The following is a 19,225-nucleotide window of genomic DNA, read 5'->3' on the forward strand; positions in this document are numbered from 1 at the left end:
ATTTTAAATGTAATAAAACACAAAAATGCTACAATGGGAAAGAAACCCCCATAAGAACTTAGCAGATACAATTGTGGATTTTCAAGGTCTTAGACAAGGCCAAGCAGCTGTCAGACGAAGAGCATGAACAGAGTTACGACTACCACTCTTTTGAATGATTTTAAAAGAACGTACAACTTGCACAGAAATTGACTGCCGGAAAAAGTCGTGCAGGGACATTCTGTGAGGTGAAATATTTCAGTTCCAATATTGAAAGCAGCTGCAGATCAACTGTGGTTTGGCTTTGCTCTGAATTAAGACTCACACAGCACACTGAGCGGATAAATGTTGCAAGGATTTTGCAAGCTTAAAGGTTAACTTTCTCTAAACAAAACATGTAGCAAATAGAAAAAGCAGTTAAGAAAAAATATACACTTTAATATCTAAATAAAGTTACATTGTGCTGCATGCAGTTTAGGAGAAACAGCAGGCCTCCTGATGGAAAACTCATAAAATAAAAGTGGAGATAATAACATGGTGCCAGTTTATCTTTGCTTGTCTCCTGCCTGACACTAAAGCCCTGCACCAGTCCTTCCTCCTTTTCCTCACTGCCCTACCCCCAGCTGCTCCACGCTCTTTGTCCTCCTCCATCCCTCATCTCGCTCCTAAATTATCTCTCCAGGTTGCAGGAGATACCCTTTCCTGCCTGCGGGTCTCTTGTCTTACCACAGGCAGAGGCGATGAGCTGTTTGCATGTGCGTTTCTGAGAGCACATGCATAACACTGCCTCTGTCTCCTTCTCTTCAGATGTCCCGAGAGGCGGGACAGTCTGGAAAAGAGCCGGCTGCACTAAATGTCACTCTGGAAGTTCTCCTGGAAGTAAGATGTGCAAGAGAGCAGCAGTGATCCCTTTTCTTTGCTTTTTTTTAAAGACACGAAGCAGAGTCAGGTCAGCTCTGAAAACAATGGAAATTGGCTTTGTGTATTTCTGCATGTGGATAAGTTGAAGTATTTGTTGATGCTAGGGAGCTCGGTGAGTCACGTGGAAGAATAAATCACCCCATAGCTGGGATCCATTATTACTGCAAAGAACTTGTGCCAATATCAACCCAGTGCTCTGCTTCTTTCTCTCTAACTCCATTCGTTTTACAAGTGAAAGTAGTGGAACATTTTTTTTTCTGAGCTGGATAGACTTGGGCATATTTTATGGTCCCCTTGCAGTTAGAGCAGAGCAGAGAGAAGGATGAAGACCTCTCAGAGACGAAGTCTTAACAGGCAAGGAGTTGTTTTCTCTGTGAATATCCAGAGCTCAACAGCACCCAATCAAACTTACCTTGGTTGAGTTAATGTGAAGCTTGGAAACCTAACTTCACAGCTTCTGATGCACCTTTCTGATTGCACTTGATGAAATCCTAAATAGCTCCCTTTTGATCACGTCTAATTCTGCCGACCAAAGCACAAATGCATGCCCTGCAGAGGTTATGAGTATTTTGGTCTCGCATTTGGTCTGAGATTGTGAGCCTAAGACTAAGGAATGACCCCCACCCAAATGAGGCATGACAATCAAAGTGGCACTACAAGAGAAATGTATCTCTGATTTGAAAATAAAGCAGATGATGCAAAATTCTGAGCAGCGATCACACACAGCTCATTTATTATTCTAACCTGAAGTTCTGTGTCAACTTTGCATGAGGGAGAAAAAAGCTGCGGACAGCCAACCTCAAGCCAACAGACGTTTCTTTTAATACACATTCACATTCCCTTCACCAGCATATTTCATGTTTATAAATAAATCGTGAAAATAATGTGTGTCTTAACCTGTTTAGAGTAGTGCAGGGCAGGGCTACCACACTGAGACAATTCATTTTGCCACAGATGACAATTCAAGAAATGTTTCAAAACAAGCTCTGAAATCTCAAGCATAGTTTTGAGTTTTTGAATCTTATTCTAAACATTTTTTATATATTTATTTAGTGAAATTGCTGCAAATATGACCTCCCCTTTAAGTCATGTTGGCCTTTTCCAAGTTAAAACCATGGCAGTGTGTCCTAATGAAGCTCACATCATGTGAATAGTGGCTGACTAAAGGGTAATCAGTTTTAATATAAGGCTGCTGGTTCTACTCTCCCCTATTCTGTCACATTTAAATATTTCAGATCATCAACCACATTTTCACATTAGACAAAGATATAAAATGCAGCTTTGACAACAATCTAATAATAAACCCATAAACATAATTGGGTGTGCCACCCTTGGTGACAAAAACTGCCATAATATGTTTGATATATCTGGCAATAAGTATTTTAATTCACAGTGGAGGAATTTTATCCCACTCTTATTTGTGGTAAACCCTCGTTTTATTTTTTGAGCCATTTTGCGGTGGAGTTGATGGTGTACTTGATTATTATCATACTGCAAAACCCCAACACACATGAGCTTTGACATCAAATGTAAAAGGACACACATCTACCAAATAGTTCAACTTTTGTCTCCTCAGTCAGAATATTTTCCCAAAAGGAAAGATCATCAAGATCATTTTTGGCAAATGTGAGACAGGCTTTTTTAGTCTTTTTGGTTAGCTGTGGAAACTCTCCCATGGATGCCATTTTTGCCTCTTTCCTACTATTGAATTATGAACACTGACCTTAACTGAGGAAAGTAAGGCTGCAGAGCTTTAGATATTAGGGGTTCTTTTGTGACCTCCTGGATGAGAAGTTTTTGTAAGTCAGTCACTCTTGGAAAGGTTCAGCATTGTTCCATGTTTTCTCCATTTGTGGATGACGGTTTTAATTGTAGTTCACTGGAGTTTCCTTACCATTTAAAAACCAATAGATGTGACTTTATTTCTAAGCTGTTCTTGAATGTCTTTACGTTGGGACATAATGTGTTATTTTTAAATATTTTAGCATACTTCATGCTGCCAGATTTATTCAAGTGATTACTTGATTTTGAAGTTCAGAAAATATCCAGGGCTGGGTGTGACTGGTGAAATTGAACCAAAAAATGTTAATAACAAAAACGTAAAAATTTACCAAAGGTAGCAATTCTATTTTTATATAAGGCTAAGTTGGTTTGTATAGCCTTTTTCCTTTAATAAATGAAATAATAATTTGAAAACCTAATTTTATATTTATGCATGCTTGATATTAAAATGTGTTTGACAATCTCTAAGAAAAAAGTACACAAAAAAGCCAAAACAGAAAAATCTTTCTCACTTGATGCTTGGGTGAAATTTATAGATCCTGACACAGCAGAACAACAGATTTCTGACCTTTTAAGTTTAGTTTGACAGATGTTTGTTGGTTTCTAATGAGATATGTGTAAAAGCCTGCTGTCCAACCAGAGTAACAGATTTTAAGACTTATGTTCTGATAAAGGAGTAATGTTAATTTTCATCATTGAGGGTCAAACAAGTTGGAGAACAGCCAAAGCTATTCAACGCTTCTAGTTAGAGACATAAAACAAATGGAGCAAGACAAACCCTAACAAACAATGAGATGCAAGAAAATACTCACAACAAACCTGAGTGCCAATGTCAAATAATCTTCTCTGACAGCCACATACTCATAATAAACCACTAAAATTGACTTATTTTGTTTGCCACGACCATTCAAGTTTTCCAGCAGCTGATTGAGAGTTTGAACTTGTGGTCAGTGTGTCTGTGTGGCTCTCTGTGTTCTTGGCAGCATCTGCCTGTACGCATCTATGCACGACTGAATGTTTATTCATCTTTTATGGCGATGGCGTCTCGTAAAACCGATGCGAGACAAGCCGGCCCTCCTCCACACCACCTGAACCAGTGTCTGCTGGGACCACCTATGAGAAGAGCTGCGAGCAGATGCCTCGCCTTTCGATGACCATTTAAAAAACGCTTGTCTGTCCAGATTAACCTGTGAATTACAACTTCGGTCATGGTCAATGCATAACAGCCTTGCTCAAGTACACATGAACAATTAGATACACAAAATACTGCAATCAGACCATGAATTACAATGCACAAGGATTTAGTTTGTTCTGCATCATTCCTCTTCCCTCTTTTGGGAACCCTGAAATCTGTGTATCAAGTGTTGTTCATGAATCCAAGGTTTGATTTAAACTGAATAAAGACACGTAGAATTCTGATCCGTACCAACGGTCAACCTTTCCCTAGAAACTGCTGTCATCAACACTTCAAATTATAATATTCTCACACAGAGACAGAAATACACAAAACCCAACATCCGTATCAAATCATCCAGTTGTACATAACCTTCTTCTGCCGGCTCGCTGACCTGGCTGGCTGTGCCGGTTTTGTGTTTCAGCGAGGCTCTTTTTCTGTGTTCTCTAAAACCTCAACATGGCCTCTGATGTCTGAATCGCTGCTCATATTCAAGGAAATGTAGTATCACAAGAATATCAAAGCACAAAATGGAACCAGAAAGACAATTCATAGATCTTTGAGTCTTGTTGCAGGTTAGGAATCAGAAAGAAAAAGCTTTGCCAAGATCCAGATCCCAGTGAAAAAAAGATGCAAAACCAAAATATAAATATTTCACTGAACGTGGTAAATACAGTGCCTTATAAAAGCATGATTACAGAGAACTTTGTTTTCACATTAAAACTGCAAATTTTAATATTTTTAGGGAATTTATGTGATACTCCAACACAAAGTAAAGGATAAATTGGAAGTGGAAAGAAGATTAGACATATTTTAGTTATTTTCATATAAACAATTCTAAATAAAATCCAGTGCAAAAAATGACATTTAAAATTCAAATAATTAGTAAATAGCGTTCATCTATGTCTAATTTAATCCCAGTATAAAGGCAGCTGTTCTGCATGAGCCTCCAACATTTCTTAGAGAACATTAGTGAACAAACAGTATCAAGAAGACCAAGGAAAACAGTAGACAGGTGAGGAAGAAATTGTGGAGAAGTTTAAAGCAGGGATATTCCAATATGTACATCTCCATCCTCTGAAAATGGAGAGAGTACAGCACAACTGCTAACTTCCCGGGACTTCACCATCCACATCCAGGCCTGGCAAGGAAAGCATTAATCAAAGCAACCAAAAGGCAACTTTGGAAGAGCTCCAAACATCCACAACTCTGGAGCTATTTTATTAAGAATCGGTAGACAAGGCTAGTACAGGCTTTCCCCCAAATAGTTTAAGCTGGAGCTGAAGTCAAAGGTGGTTCTACGAAAGGATTTTGATCAGGAAGGATTAATACAAATACACACCACACTTTTCAAATGTTTAAGTGTAAACATTTTTTAAAACATTGCATTTTCCTCCCTACTTTGTGTTGGTCAGTCAAATCAAATAAAATGCATTCAAGTTTACAAACAGTAAAAAAGATTAAAGTGTAAAATTACTTTTGAGGGAATTTAAACTATGAAACTGAGGTCAGTGCTAACTTGAACCATGCTTTGGACCCTGCCACTGTTATCTCCAAAACTACCCTGTTCCTTCTGAAGACTCTGAACTGTTTCTTTCCTTCTTCCTTCCCATGCCTCTTTGCAATACTGCTGGCTTCTGGCACTTCCAGCGCCATTTAACAAGACCTGTCACTACAACACATTTATTCCTACAACTCCCAATACCACCACTTGACATGTTCAGAAGAAACCTTGAAAACACTATTTTCTTAAATCCAAACCACTCTACTTTACCACTCTTACAGGTGATGAGAGGGGAGGAGAGCTGGCTGTCAGGAGCATCCATGCACAGTCCTAAATCTGCAAGGGCAAGACGTTGGCACAGACAAAAGAATAATAAATTCCTAGCAATTCCCTGATGGGGCAGCGCAACACTTTATCTGAAAAGGCAGAACAAACCATAGCCTGTGAAACGCTTCCACTGTGTTTATTTTACAGGGGGAACAATGCGTTTAAGAGGAGGGGGCAAGGACTAATGTGGCACTTCGGGCCTCTGAGAGAAAAACAGCACTTCAATTTGGTTAGAGTGAAGTTCAGGAAGCTTTTGTTGCTGTCCTGTTTATAGCCACAGAGAAGCAGAGCTAAAACAGAAACAAGAGCAACCTGCAATATTATGCAATTATTTGCAGTTATCTCTTGTTTTTGTCAGAAATTAAGAAATGTTTGAAGGAATATTAAAACTAACGCTTTCTGTGGTGAGCTATACAGTACAGATTTTCTGAAACAAGTGTCTGTTATAGCTAAAGCTAAATTATCACAATGAAATAAAGTATGTAATCACATTCTACAAACTAGCAATTTACATATATATACCAGTATGGAAATATGAAAGCTTTTATTAATATAGCGGTGGGAAAAACTAAATAAACCCTTTATTAACTGATCATCAACAAGTGTGACCACCCCTGTCATATAGTGTAAGCATGGGTTTTCACAGTTTGCTGCTCTATTGCAAAATGATTTATATCTCTGGCAGATTTAGTTTTCAATTGTTTTTATTAAACCAAGAAGTTTGTTTTAGACAGTTAATGAGACAAACATCTCTCAAAAGACAATGAAACAACATAAAAGGAGGATTAATTTAATAATAATAATAATATTAACAGTTTTTACATTATCTGAAAATGGCTTGTTGACCATTATTTATACCCTTCTCAAAAATCAAACATTTTCACCGTTTTTTTGAGAATTTATCTTTGGTGAATGAGATCTCAAGTATTTAGCTTAGAAGGTCTCCTTACCATCACCCTAATCATTATCTCCCTCCACAGAATCAGATTCTCTTCGGAGGAGATTCTCTTTTGGTCAATTCGTGACTCTGGCTAGACCAGAAACATGAAAAATTGAAGATGAACCTAAATCTACCTAGGGTATGAATAATGTAAGACTTAACTGAACAGGTTTATGTTAACACAATGCCAAGATGGACAGACATCAGCAATGACCTTAAAGAAGCAACTCTTGCTAAGCAAATTTTGCAGCTGTACATTCTAGACTTTGAAATAGCAAAAACATGAGAAGACTCTACTGGGCAGTCAGAAAGAGGCTGAACAAGTTTGGCTTATTTGGATAGGTTGAGGGGGAAAACGAATATGGCAGCATGGCTCAGGTTTGCTAAGTATCATCTTTGGCTATTTTGTACAGCACTATTTTGGAGAAAATCAAACAGCACAAAAGCCCCAAGCCAAATGTCAAGCACAGTGATGGAGGAGTCATTGTTTGGGTTTGTTTTGCAGCCACAGGACCCCTGGACCTTGTGGTCACTAAGTCAACCATAATACTATATTCTCATGCCAGACCTGAAGCTTGGTCTGTACTGAGTCATCAACAGGACAATGATCCCAAACATAGTAGCAACTCTACAACAGAAGGGCTGCAAAAGTGAAGAATCAAGATGTCACAACCACCCAAAGTGCAGACTTCCATATGTTCCTGTAATTATATGGAGCAAAATCAGTTAATCCTGAAAACAAACAATCAGGTTATCTGGATTTAAGGGTATTTTTGCTTGTGTAATAGTTATTTGAAGGATGTATTCAAAGATTTCAGAGAGCATCATGGCTCAACAAATATTTATTTACTGCCAGACGACATTGTGCAGCAAATTCTACTCTCTTTCTGTGGGATACAATAGCATTAAACATTAGTTTAAACAAACAACACTTATTAAAATAGATTTTATTCTGAATTTCTGGCACTTTGGGTTATCATGACGAGACAGAATGGGCCAGACTCCTCAGCTCATCTAAGTGCCACCAGTCAAACCATTTAGATCAAACACCAATGGTTAAAAAGTCCCTTTGTGAAAACTAATCACTTCTCCTTTCATTTCTTTGTAAATGTAACAAACTGAAGGTGACTCATATGAGGAAGGTGGCACACAAACCCAAATCCAGTTATTTAAGGCTGCTTAATGGCTGATGAGAAACACGTGCTGTCACACCACTCATGGCCCAGAGTGGAGTGGAGAGAGCGGGATGAGATTCAGATGTGAATAGATCCACTGGGAGCTCAGGGGGTGGAGGTTCTCTCCAGCTCCAAACAAGAACAATACAGGATGTGATGAGACAAAACCTTTGAGCAAAATAAAAAACATCCTCCTAAACTCTACAAATTCCTCAACAACAATAGATAAAACGGCTGCCAATTTTTTTTCGCATTATATTTACCAAGAGTTGCAAATAAATTAAAGAAAGATTTATGGGTAATGAGGTCATCCAGAAAGGACTTAGGAATTGCCACTTTGAAGCTACTAAATGGAAACATCCCATTATGACTGTCTAACAGTGTGTACCTCTGTTGGTATACATGAAGGCTGAAATGAGTTTCGCGGCATATGACCTAAATGTGATCCAGAAGTCAGAGACAGTCCTGCACAGACAGATGCAAACAACAAAAACCGACAAACTTTGTGAGCTGCTTAAGATCATGGCTGCTGATAAAGCATCTCCAGCCGAATTCCTTTTGTCTGAATTGTTTTTAAAACGTCACACATGCTGCATAGCAGAGCGTGACATGTCAGATTTCCCTCATGCATCCAATCAATGGGGGAAAAAATGAGAAACTGAGAATGTCGAAGGGTCACAACCCCAGGGATGGAAAAGATCCCCCAGTTGCTACTGGGTATCCTGTGTATAAACACAGCAGTGGAAAAACATTAGTCTAAGTCTGTAGGTTTATGCTGTAGGGCTATTGGGTCTCACAGACAGAGAGGACATCAAACACTTCAGCTCATTCATCCTGAATGCTGAACCCACTGCAGAATGAAAGAATGTTCATTTGAACTCCTCCTAATTTTATTACTTTACAACAATAAACTTAGATGAATTTTTATTGTATGTGATAGATCAACAAAGTAATCCAAAGATGTGAAGCGGGAGGGAAATCATACATGGTTTTCTAAATGTTTCACAAATAACAATATGAAAAGTGTGGCATGTATATGTTTTTTGATACCTTTATTCAGAAAGCCCTAAATAAAAAAACAATGCAACCAATTGCCATGAGATGTAACCTAATTAGTATAAATAGAGTCCAATTGTGTGCAAACTGATATGACTGGCAATGAGAGCATTAATCATAAAGGTAGTCATGATGCAACTCTGGGGGAGCTGCACAGCTCAGGTGGAAGAATCTGTCAAAGGAACAACTATGAGTTGCGCTCTTAACATATCTGGCTTACATAGTAGAGGGGAAGGAACAAAGCCACTATTGAAAGAAAGCCATAAGAAACCTATTTACAGATTATCATGAGCCCTGTAGGGTACGGCAAACATGTAAAGGATGAGATCAAAATTAAACTTTTTGTCCAAATACAAAATGTCTGGAGCAAACTAACACCGCAAATCATCATTAATACATAATCCCAACAGTAAAACATAGTGGCAGCATCATGATGAGGGGATGATTTTCTTCAGCACTGAAGAGAAATGTGATTAGAGTTGATGAGAAGAATAAAAGCTACAAAGGACCTAAGACCAGGGAAGGTAATGACTCTAAACATGAAGCCACAGCTCCAATCAAATGGTTTAGATCAAAGTATATTTATGAGCTACAAACGCTCGGTCACAGTCTAGACATAAATCAAATAGAAAACTTATGCCAAGACTTAATAATTAATGCTCACAGATTAGTATTAACTCGGGGGGATTTAATATTTGCAGGAAATATTAATTTGATTTTAGAAAAATGAGTGTTACATAATCTATCACATAAAATCCCAATAAAACATATTAATGTTTCTGTTTGTGAAGTGATAAAAGGCGGAATGAAGAGCTGTTAATGCTTTGAAGGGCACTGTTGGCACTTTCAATCCAGGTGGAATGTTAAAACCATGGGATGACAGTTTAAGGCTGAAACCAATCCAAGTTTGGGAAATGAGAGGTCAAGCTTTTTACTCTCCTTTTAGCTCAGTAGCACAGTTTGCAGTAAAGTAGTTTGCTATCTTTACTATAAGCAAAGTGCGATGGTGTGATATTTCCTGACCTTTGTAAACCTTTCAGTTAACTCCGCTAACACGATTTTCCAATAATATCTCAGTTTGTCTATGATGTTTAAAATTAACTAACACAAACGAATCTCCCGAGAGAGGAAGCAGCTTGCATCTTGTTGTTGTCTTTTGACTGAAACCTGTCGTACCAAGGTATTTGAGGTCTGGTAAACGGCTTCTAAAATAATACAAATGTGTGGTTTTCATTTAACTGGCAGCTAGCCATCAGTCAACCCAACCAGGCCTAAAAGTTCCCAAATTACACATCAAAATATTAAAAATGCATCACATAGTGAAAACTCATAGGGCAGTTTAATTTGCTCTCTCCACCCTCAGAATCTTTTCATAAAGTCTTAAGAGGTCACAGATTTTAATGGTCACTTATTGCCTGTGGAGCAATTCCTGGTGGAATAAAGACACCCTTAGACCACCCCTGTGCCAAAACAGCCTCAGGCAGCTCAAAGACTCAGTAATTCTGGCTCTGATATTGCATACCTGCACAGCAAGACCTCATGAATTACCCTTTTTCATTTCTACTAAATATATTATATGAAAGCATACTTTATCAGCACCAGTAAGAATATGTCAGTGAAGGAAAACTAAAGCAAAACGTGCAGGGCATTTTTTAAACAGACTGCCATATCATCAGGGTTATTACACCAAAGTAAAAGGCCTTCCTACTACTATCCATTAGAATTGCAGTTTATTATATGAGTCATTTGTAATTTGATCTTGCACACAACTATATCCAACAACTCCTATTTATTGAGTTCATGTCCTTATTCTGCCAAACAGATCAAACAGGCCAACATTGCAAAATTTGAGTGCACTTTTAGGCGCCTTGAGAGAATAAAACAGTCAGCATTGTTCTTACCTCAGCACGCTGTGTTCTAGGCTGGCTGGCGTCTGTCTCGATGGCGTACACGTCTACCAGGTACAGGTCGGACCCTTGTTCCCTGTCCAGCTCTGTTGCTGTCTGTATCACTCCAGAGTGGCGTCCGATAGTGAAAAGGCGTCCAACAGCCTTTCCGCCACTCCGTACTGCCACAATGAAATACTCCACTTTTGATGAAGAGCCCCTCGGACTTGAGGCATCCAGGGAGATGACATTTGTGCCCGGCGGTTGACCTTCTTTAAGGATGGTAATGTATTTGGGCTGAGAGAAAACAGGTCCATCCATCCCTTGAAGGATGATAGTCAGCTCAGTTCTGGAGGTCTTACGGTCGGTCCCGTGGTCTGTCGCTGACACTGACAGAGTGTACATGAGTCGGGATGGGACCAGCTGGGAAGCCAAGCGTATATCCCCGCTGTACCTGTCCATAATGAAGGTGTCCGCATCCCCTTCCAGAAGCTCGTACTCCACTTCCCCGTTTTCACCATCATCAGGGTCAAGTGCCATCACTGTTGTCAGGATGGAGCCAATAACAATGTTAGGCTCGGCCACGAGAGCATTCTGGGACACAAAAGTAGGAATGTTGTCATTGAGGTCCGTGACCCATATTGTAACATTTTTCAAGGTGAATCGTCGGAATTCAGCAGGAACTGCCTGATCTGTGGCTTTTATGGTCAGCTCAAACAAGTTGGAGAACTCCCTGTCAATTTCCTTGTTGGTGTAAATGAGTCCAGAGTCCGGGTCAATGCTAAAGTGGTTCCCTCGAGGAATCTGCTGAACAATGGAGTACTCCAGCTGCCCGTTTATGTCTGCATCTGTGTCCTGAGCTACAATTGTCATGACAGATGCTGACAGAGGAAGATTTTCAGGGATAGATTTGAAAATGTCTCCAGGGGCAAATACAGGAGGATTGTCGTTAAAATCCCGGACATGAATTACCACCGGTATGGATGAGGAGCGGGGTGGTCTGCCATTGTCCTTTGCAGAGATGTTGAGTTTGTAAAGTGACTGAGTTTCAAAGTCCAGCTTTTTAACCAGAAAAATGCTACCGGTGTTGGGGCTGATGCTGAAAGTGCCGTGATTGTTTGTGGCTGTGATGCTGTATGTTATATCAGCATTCTGCCCCGAATCTGCATCAGAGGCAGTCACAGAGGCCACAAGTTCCCCAATCCTCATGTTCTCCAACACATCCACAGACATGGAGGATTTAGGGAAGGATGGGGAGTTATCATTTTCATCCAGGATGCTAATACTCAGCAGACAAGAGGAGGACACAGGCACAGTTCCAGAATCAGCAGCTATGATTTTCAGTGAGTAAGAAGAAGTGGTTTCGTAGTCCAACTTTCCAACTAAAGTCACCTGTCCAGAGCTGACATCTATCATGAACTGGCCTTCCTCATTGCCCTCAATGATGTGATACTGAACAAGTCCATTATTGTTCTCATCCACATCTGATGCAGAGACCCGCAGCAGCTGAGTCATGTTTTGAGCCGATTCAGAGATGGAGGCCTGGTAAATGTCTTTAGTGAATTTGGGCGGGTTGTCATTGATGTCTTGAATGTAAACTTGCACCTTAGCCTGGTCTTTAAGGGGTTTAGGGAGACCCTGATCTGATGAGAGAACAATAAAGCTGAACACAGCGGTGCCTCTTTGTCTCATCAGTGACTCGCGGTCCAGCTGTAGCGTGCTGGTCAGCTCCCCGGTGATGGCGTTCAGCTCAAAGTTGGGCTGGGGTGTCTCAAATGTGTATCTGACCTCACTGTTAGGGCCAAAGTCCTTATCCTTAGCAAAAACCTGCCCAACAATTGATCCCCTCTTCTGTTCCTCCTCAAAATGAAACACATAATTAGTGCTGTTAAAGAGAGGACGGTTATCGTTCACGTCGTCCAGGATTACTGTGAGGTTGACCGAGGCGCTCAGCGGCTCCACTGCCCTGTCTTTGGCTACAACCACCAAGTTATAACTATCCTGAATCTCTCTGTCAAGCTCTGTTTTGATGTATAACTGCCCATCTGGAAAAATTCCAAACACATCACCTGTGTTGCCACCGGTGATGTCATACATAATCTCCCCATTGAGACCAGAGTCTTTGTCAGTGGCCTGCACTTTAAAGAACCTGCTGTTGACAGGTTCAGACTCTAGAATGATGACCTCGTATGAGAGCTGATCAAACACAGGTGAGTTGTCATTGACGTCATAAACGCTGACAATCAGGATGAGGCTTGAGGTGAGTCGTGGAACCCCCATGTCTGCTGCAATAACTTCGATCTCATAGGAGCTTGTTGTGACCTCCAGTGGGCCGGTCAGTGTGATCAGGCCATGTCGCTCATGGATGTGAAACAGGCCTTTTGGGTTCTCTTTAAGACTGTATATCACCATGCCGTTCGGACCTTCATCAGGATCTGATGCTTTTGCCTGGAATATTACATGTCCGGTGCTCCAGTTTTCCACAGCGCTCACATGTTCTACATTGTGAATAAAATTAGGAGCATTATCATTTAAGTCCTTTACAGTTATGTTCACCAGGGCCTCTCCTGTGATCTCCCCAGCTCTGGCTACAGCCTTGAGTTGATAAAATCCTTGCTCCTCTCTGTCAATCTGACTAGATGCAGTGATCTGACCTGCAATGTTCACAGCAAAAAGCCCCCTCTGATCCCCTGAGGTGATCAAGTAGGAAATGTTTGTGTTCAGATCCAGTGTGGTGGCCGACACAGTGCCTATGACTGTCCCAAGAGCTACATTTTCAAACATGACAAAGCTGTACATCCTTTGATTGAAGACAGGTGGATTATCCTGCGTGTCTATAACAGTTACAGTCACAATGGCCTGGGTGTGTGAGCGAAGGCCTCCCCCATCTGCTGCTGTCACCTGCAGCTGGTAAGCAGTTTTTTCCTCTCTATCCAGGGGTATGAATGTGGTGATTTTCCCTGTATTGCTGTTAATACGAAATTTGGAAGTGTCTCCCGCTGTAATCATATATTTGACAGTTCCATTTCGGCCCAAATCAGGGTCTGTGGCTGAAACGATGGTCACATAGGAACCTGAGGGCTCATTTTCTTTCACATTGGCAAAATACTGAACAGGGTAGAACACTGGCCTGTTGTCATTGATATCCCAAATGGTGATGTTGACATTTCCTACAGAGTGCAGAGGGGGGCTGCCTCCATCTGTCGCACGGATATGGAGCAAATATGAGGCCTGATCCTCCCTGTCCAGCTCCACGGCTGTGCTTAATCGGCCCGACACAGCGTCCAGACGAAACAGCTCCTGGATGCTGGCTGGTGTCTCTGCATCAAATGAGAACCGGATAGTTCCATTGGCCCCGAGGTCATCGTCCAAGGCAGACAGCAGCACCAGCTCGGTGCCAGCAGGAGCGTGCTCCACCAGGGAAACATGATATGTGCTCTGAGTAAATGTAGGCACTTGGTCATTCACATCTGTGATGTTGACTATCAGTTTAGTGTAGGAAATCTTGGGCTGCAGCCCCTGGTCTTTGGCACTAATGTTAAGCACAATTTCAGATGCGATTTCCCTATCCAGCAAAGCAGCACTGGTAACCAGGCCACTGTTTTCACTGATGGAGAACCAGCCTAAAGTGTTTCCAGACACCAGGGAGTATCTCAGGTTGGCGTTCTGCCCAGAATCACCATCTGTTGCAGAAACCCCTTTAATGTAGCTGCCTTGTGGTGTCCCTTCACTGATATCTACTCTATACTGCGTTTCTTGAAATATTGGGGGGTGATCATTGATATCATTAACAAAAATAACCAGACTGGCAAAAGAGGACCTGGCAATAGGTTTGCCATTGTCTGAAACAGAAACAGTCAGGTTGTATGAGGAAATCCTCTCTCTGTCTAACACGCTTGCCACTTTGATCAGACTTAGATTGGGCACAGGAGATGTGTGCACTTCAAAGTGTCTTTGCTCGTTGCCTCCTAAGATTGAAACAGATATGTTGCCATTAGCTGTGGGTGAGTCTGAGTCTGAAACTGTAAGTAGAGCTACAACTGTGCCAATCTGTGCATTTTCATCAACAGAGGCAAATTTAGAAGTTGTGGGAAAATACCTGAACTTCACAACGGGGTCGTTATCATTAACATCTAAAAGTTTTATTGTGGCTTCTGTCCGGCCTGACAGAGAGGGAACACCATTATCTACAGCATGAATGGTTAAAGAGTACTCTTTCTTGCTCTCAAAGTCCAATCCATCTTTTATAATTATAGTACCTAATTTAGGATCAATTTGGAAAGGTGTTCCCTCATCTAGAAAGTACCTGATTTCAGCATTGGTTCCCTCGTCCTGATCTGATGCTGTGATCTGCAAGATGCTCGAACCTACAGCTGCATCCTCAAACACACTGGCCTGGTACTGATCTTGCTCAAAAACAGGGGGGTTGTCATTTATATCCTGAATAGTGACGTTTACTTGCAGGTAGCCGAACTTTTTCGGCTCTCCTTTGTCCTCCACTTCGATCAGGAGCTGGTAGAAGGGAGTAACCTCTCTGTCCAGACCCCCTGTTGAAACCAGGTGCAGGAATGCCCCCTCCCCGCTGGGGTTGACTGTAATATCCAGGCGGAACCTCCTTTGCTCGTTGCCCTTCACTATCCTGTAAGTGGTGTGATCAACTCCGTTGCTTCCAATGTCAGAATCTGTGGCAGTGTCCAGAATCACTTGTCTCCCGCTGCTGGCGTCCTCTTTAAAGGACACAACTATGGACGCGTCTGGAAACACCGGAGAGTTGTCATTAATATCCAAAACGACGATCCGGACCTCCGTGGGGTAGGTCGGCTGGCTGGACAGCACCACCACGTTAATGACATCACTTTGCAGAAGTTCTCTGTCAATTACCGATGATGTGGAGATGACCCCCGTGGTGCCGTTAATCGCGAAAAGTTTGTGGTTTTCGCTGAAGCGGTACGTGAAGCTGGCCTTGGTCTGTATCGTGCCCACATAGGTGCCGAAGGGCTCCTCCTCCAGGACACGGAACTCTTGGCGGACTTGGCTGGACGCGCAGCTCCGCGGCAGAGTCCACAGCATCAGCAGAACAAAATGAAACCAGCCAAAGGCTCTAACTGGGAGCGCCATGGTCAGTCAACCTGTCCACCTTTCTCAGACAGAGTCCATGCCGATGATGCATCAACTTTACTGAAGTTGGAGCCTTCACAGCATTATATTCTACCAAGTGTTTGCAGCCAAGATTAAATGAGAAAAGCAGCAGCAGAGCTCTCTTCCCCTCTATCCGCACTGAAGTGTCCCAAAAGTACTCCACAAGTGTTATTTCATCCAGCTTCAACAAAATCCTCTGGATGGAGAAAATGATTCCTGCAGGTCAGGAAAGTTTCAGTTTAGCTGTTCAGTTTGCCTTTTGTTTCTTTGCGCTGCAAGGCAAAGCCAGATTAAAAGTTCCCAGATCCTTGGAGATGCGTAAAGAAGTTTGTCCAAAGTTAGGGCGCGCTCAGCATACGCGCACCGTCCTGGGAAATAACGGTGCTCCAGTCATATTGCGCTCAGAAGTCTCAGTAAATTAGAACAAAGCTGGAGTGGAGCAAACTCCCTCCCATTACTGATCCCATTGGATGGCTGCTCCCCTGTCTGCCCGCCCTCCGCCGGCCCTCCTTATGGGAGCTCAGCTGGTAGTGGAAGGTGTCAATCAAATAAACAGGTAGCAATATCTCCGAGAGATCCTAATTATACAAATTCATTTATTTTAAAGCTGGATTCATTTCCAAAAGGAAGAAAGAAAAAGATTAGAATGCATGTTCAAATTTAGGAGGGGGTTCATATTAAAGGTATGTGGATATATTAAATGCTTTGAAAATGTCAATTTATTTATATTATAGAAACTATAACGCTGTAGTCTTATAATTTGTGCTGTTTTCATGTTAATAATTAAAGTATGTACATCTAAAATATTTTCGATTATTACAAGAAGTCAAATAAATAGTCAACAAAATGTCAATTAAGTGTCAAACGTTGGAGCAAAGTTTTTATTCATTTATTTGAAGTCTTTATGAACCTTCTAACAGAAGGATATCTACAATTAATAAATAGATAAATAAATAGTTCAATTTAACTACATTAACATTTAAAAATAGTGATCTGGTCTTTCATTCGTCATGTCTGTTGATATTTTTTTACTTAGATATTTTGAGTTTATAAAAATATAGACATTTATATTCAAGCCATGGCCTGAAGTCATGTATTTCTGTGCTTTTCGAGCACCGGCTCACCATTTCAGGTGAGTTTTTTTATCAACTGAGCGACAGTAGGCTTACAAATATGAGTATCTACCACCATCTAGAGGCCATATTGTGGTACTACCAAAACAAAATAAGTTTCGTGAACGATGATGATGATGATTATTTGTTGTTGGCATCATAAAATATGAATGTATAAATATAAAATAATAGTACAGTATATAGGTGATTATTTAAGTGATTATTTAAATAAAACTGATTACTAATACTGTTATTATTTATACTCATGCTACCGCTACCATCAGCCTAGTACAGCCAAGTCTAGAAGAGCTTTAGCAAATTAATAGAACCGTAGGTGACAACTATCATGTAAAAGTATGAATAAGATAAGTGAGGATGCATTAAATTATAAATCAATGACAAACAAAAATTAGGTTTCTTTATGTTTATCTTTGCTGAAAAACAATATTTTAAAGGAAAAAAAGAGCAATTTTAAACTGGTTTAAACATTTTTTTAACATGGTAAACACAAACAGTTCTTCCATGCATTATTCTAAAGAAATCCCCCATTTATGTTTGTGCATTCGATTGTATTTATTTTGTTTTTAAGTTTTTTAAATGTTTGTTAAAGACAAAAAAACAACAACAATAAGATCCACCTATGCTTTTATACAGTCAATAAATTTAGGTTTTAGTGTTTCAGATGAAAAAAACTTAAAAACAAAAAACTCCCAACAGTACACTGATTGGCCAAAGTATTTTGGGTTACTCCACCCCATCCTTTTTTTTTTTTGTTTTTAGTAAAACCTGGAGGAAGTTCCATCATGCTGTGGATCTACTGTGATTTCTGCTACTTGCAGGTTGTATCGTGTTTGATGATGAGATCTGGAGTGTTTTATCTTCAAAACAACCTAAAGCACTCATAAATATTTGTCAGTGTCATCATTTCACATTTGGGAAAGTCCTACCTTTAATTTGAGCACATGCATTCATTGTTGAAAAGAAACATTATTATAATAATTTTGTTTTTTTCAAAATCACTACATTTATTGGCTAATAAAAAGATGGAACTATACCAGTGCTATATGTGCCATCTCTGTAGATCATCCAGAGTTCTGCAGCCTGTGAAAGCCATGAAAGAAAGCTGAAAGGAGAATGCTATTTTTGTGTCTGGTGAGCCATTTCTGTGCTGCTTTGGCTGTTTGTTTTAAATCATATCCTGCTGAAACACCCCGTGATGATCCATTTAAATTTTTTGGGCAGAGGTCACCGTGTTTTTATTTAAAATCTCTTGGCATTGTAAAGAGTTTCAGATCCCATGTTCAAATAAGGTTCCTGGGGTTTTATACGAGGTCCACAGCATGAAGAATACTCCTCCATGTTTACCAATGAGTTGGTTTAGCACATATTTATAACCCATCTGAATTGTCAGTCATTCAGTCATTTTCTATACTGCTTCTTCCATAGTGGGTCGCGGGGGAGCTGGTGCCCATCTCCATCGGTCTATGGGTGGGAGGCGGGGTACACCCAGGACAGGTTGCCAGTCCATCACAGGGCCCCATCTGAATTGCCCATTGCTGAAATGTTCAGTCTTAGTATTATCTAATCAAAGCACACAGTTCTAGATAAAGACCAAGTAGAGTTTTTGCAAAATCGTTGTGATAAGCTGCAATGTTGTAATGTTTGTTTAATGGAAGTTGTAAATTTAATTTAGAATGCACTGCATTCTTGATAGAGCCAAAATATCTCACCATGCTCCTTCAAAGAGGATCAAGGTGATATTTTGATGGTAATGCTGCGGGAAGGTAACCAACGTTTCTGCATATCGAACCAAAAAGCTCGATCATTTCCAGAAACAGCTGTGTAATGTCTGTTTACACATTTGAGAGGTCGAGTTCAGGTCAGAAGAGATCACGGAGAAGTCTAACTGAAGAAGGAGGAAACTGTTTAAATTTCAATGACATTACGCCTGCTGCTGAACTTCTGCACTTCTGTGAAATAACATCACAGAGGGATAATTACAACCCCTCCTGGCTTTGAGCAACCTGAATGTTTATTCAGGTTTGTTATTTGACAATTTGTGGCTTCTGTAATCAGAGGACTCCTTGCCTAGATGTTAAGTGGGACATGACTCAAGTGGTGTATGTGCGTTAACAGACTGGGTAGGACCAGCGGTTGTTGCTTTGACACGGATTCAGTGTTTTGGTCCTGGACCGAGCATCAAAGCAGATTTTCCCCACACAGGAGATGC

At 40.6% G+C, this 19,225-nt stretch overlaps 1 protein-coding gene across 1 annotated transcript in view; it reads right to left on the reverse strand.

Annotated features, from left to right (window-relative positions):
* Positions 1-16,286, reverse strand: part of LOC124860326 (protocadherin Fat 4) — a 142,668-nt gene extending 126,382 nt beyond the window's left edge. Inside the window, exon 1 of the mRNA XM_047353546.1 lies at positions 10,760-16,286. Coding sequence (XP_047209502.1) covers positions 10,760-15,862 — 5,103 coding nt within the window. The 5' untranslated portion in view covers positions 15,863-16,286. The remainder of the gene's footprint in view (positions 1-10,759) is intronic.
* Positions 16,287-19,225: the final 2,939 nt, after the last annotated feature.

Source organism: Girardinichthys multiradiatus, chromosome 23 (assembly GCF_021462225.1).
Source record: "Girardinichthys multiradiatus isolate DD_20200921_A chromosome 23, DD_fGirMul_XY1, whole genome shotgun sequence".
Classification (NCBI taxonomy): Eukaryota; Metazoa; Chordata; class Actinopteri; order Cyprinodontiformes; family Goodeidae; genus Girardinichthys; species Girardinichthys multiradiatus.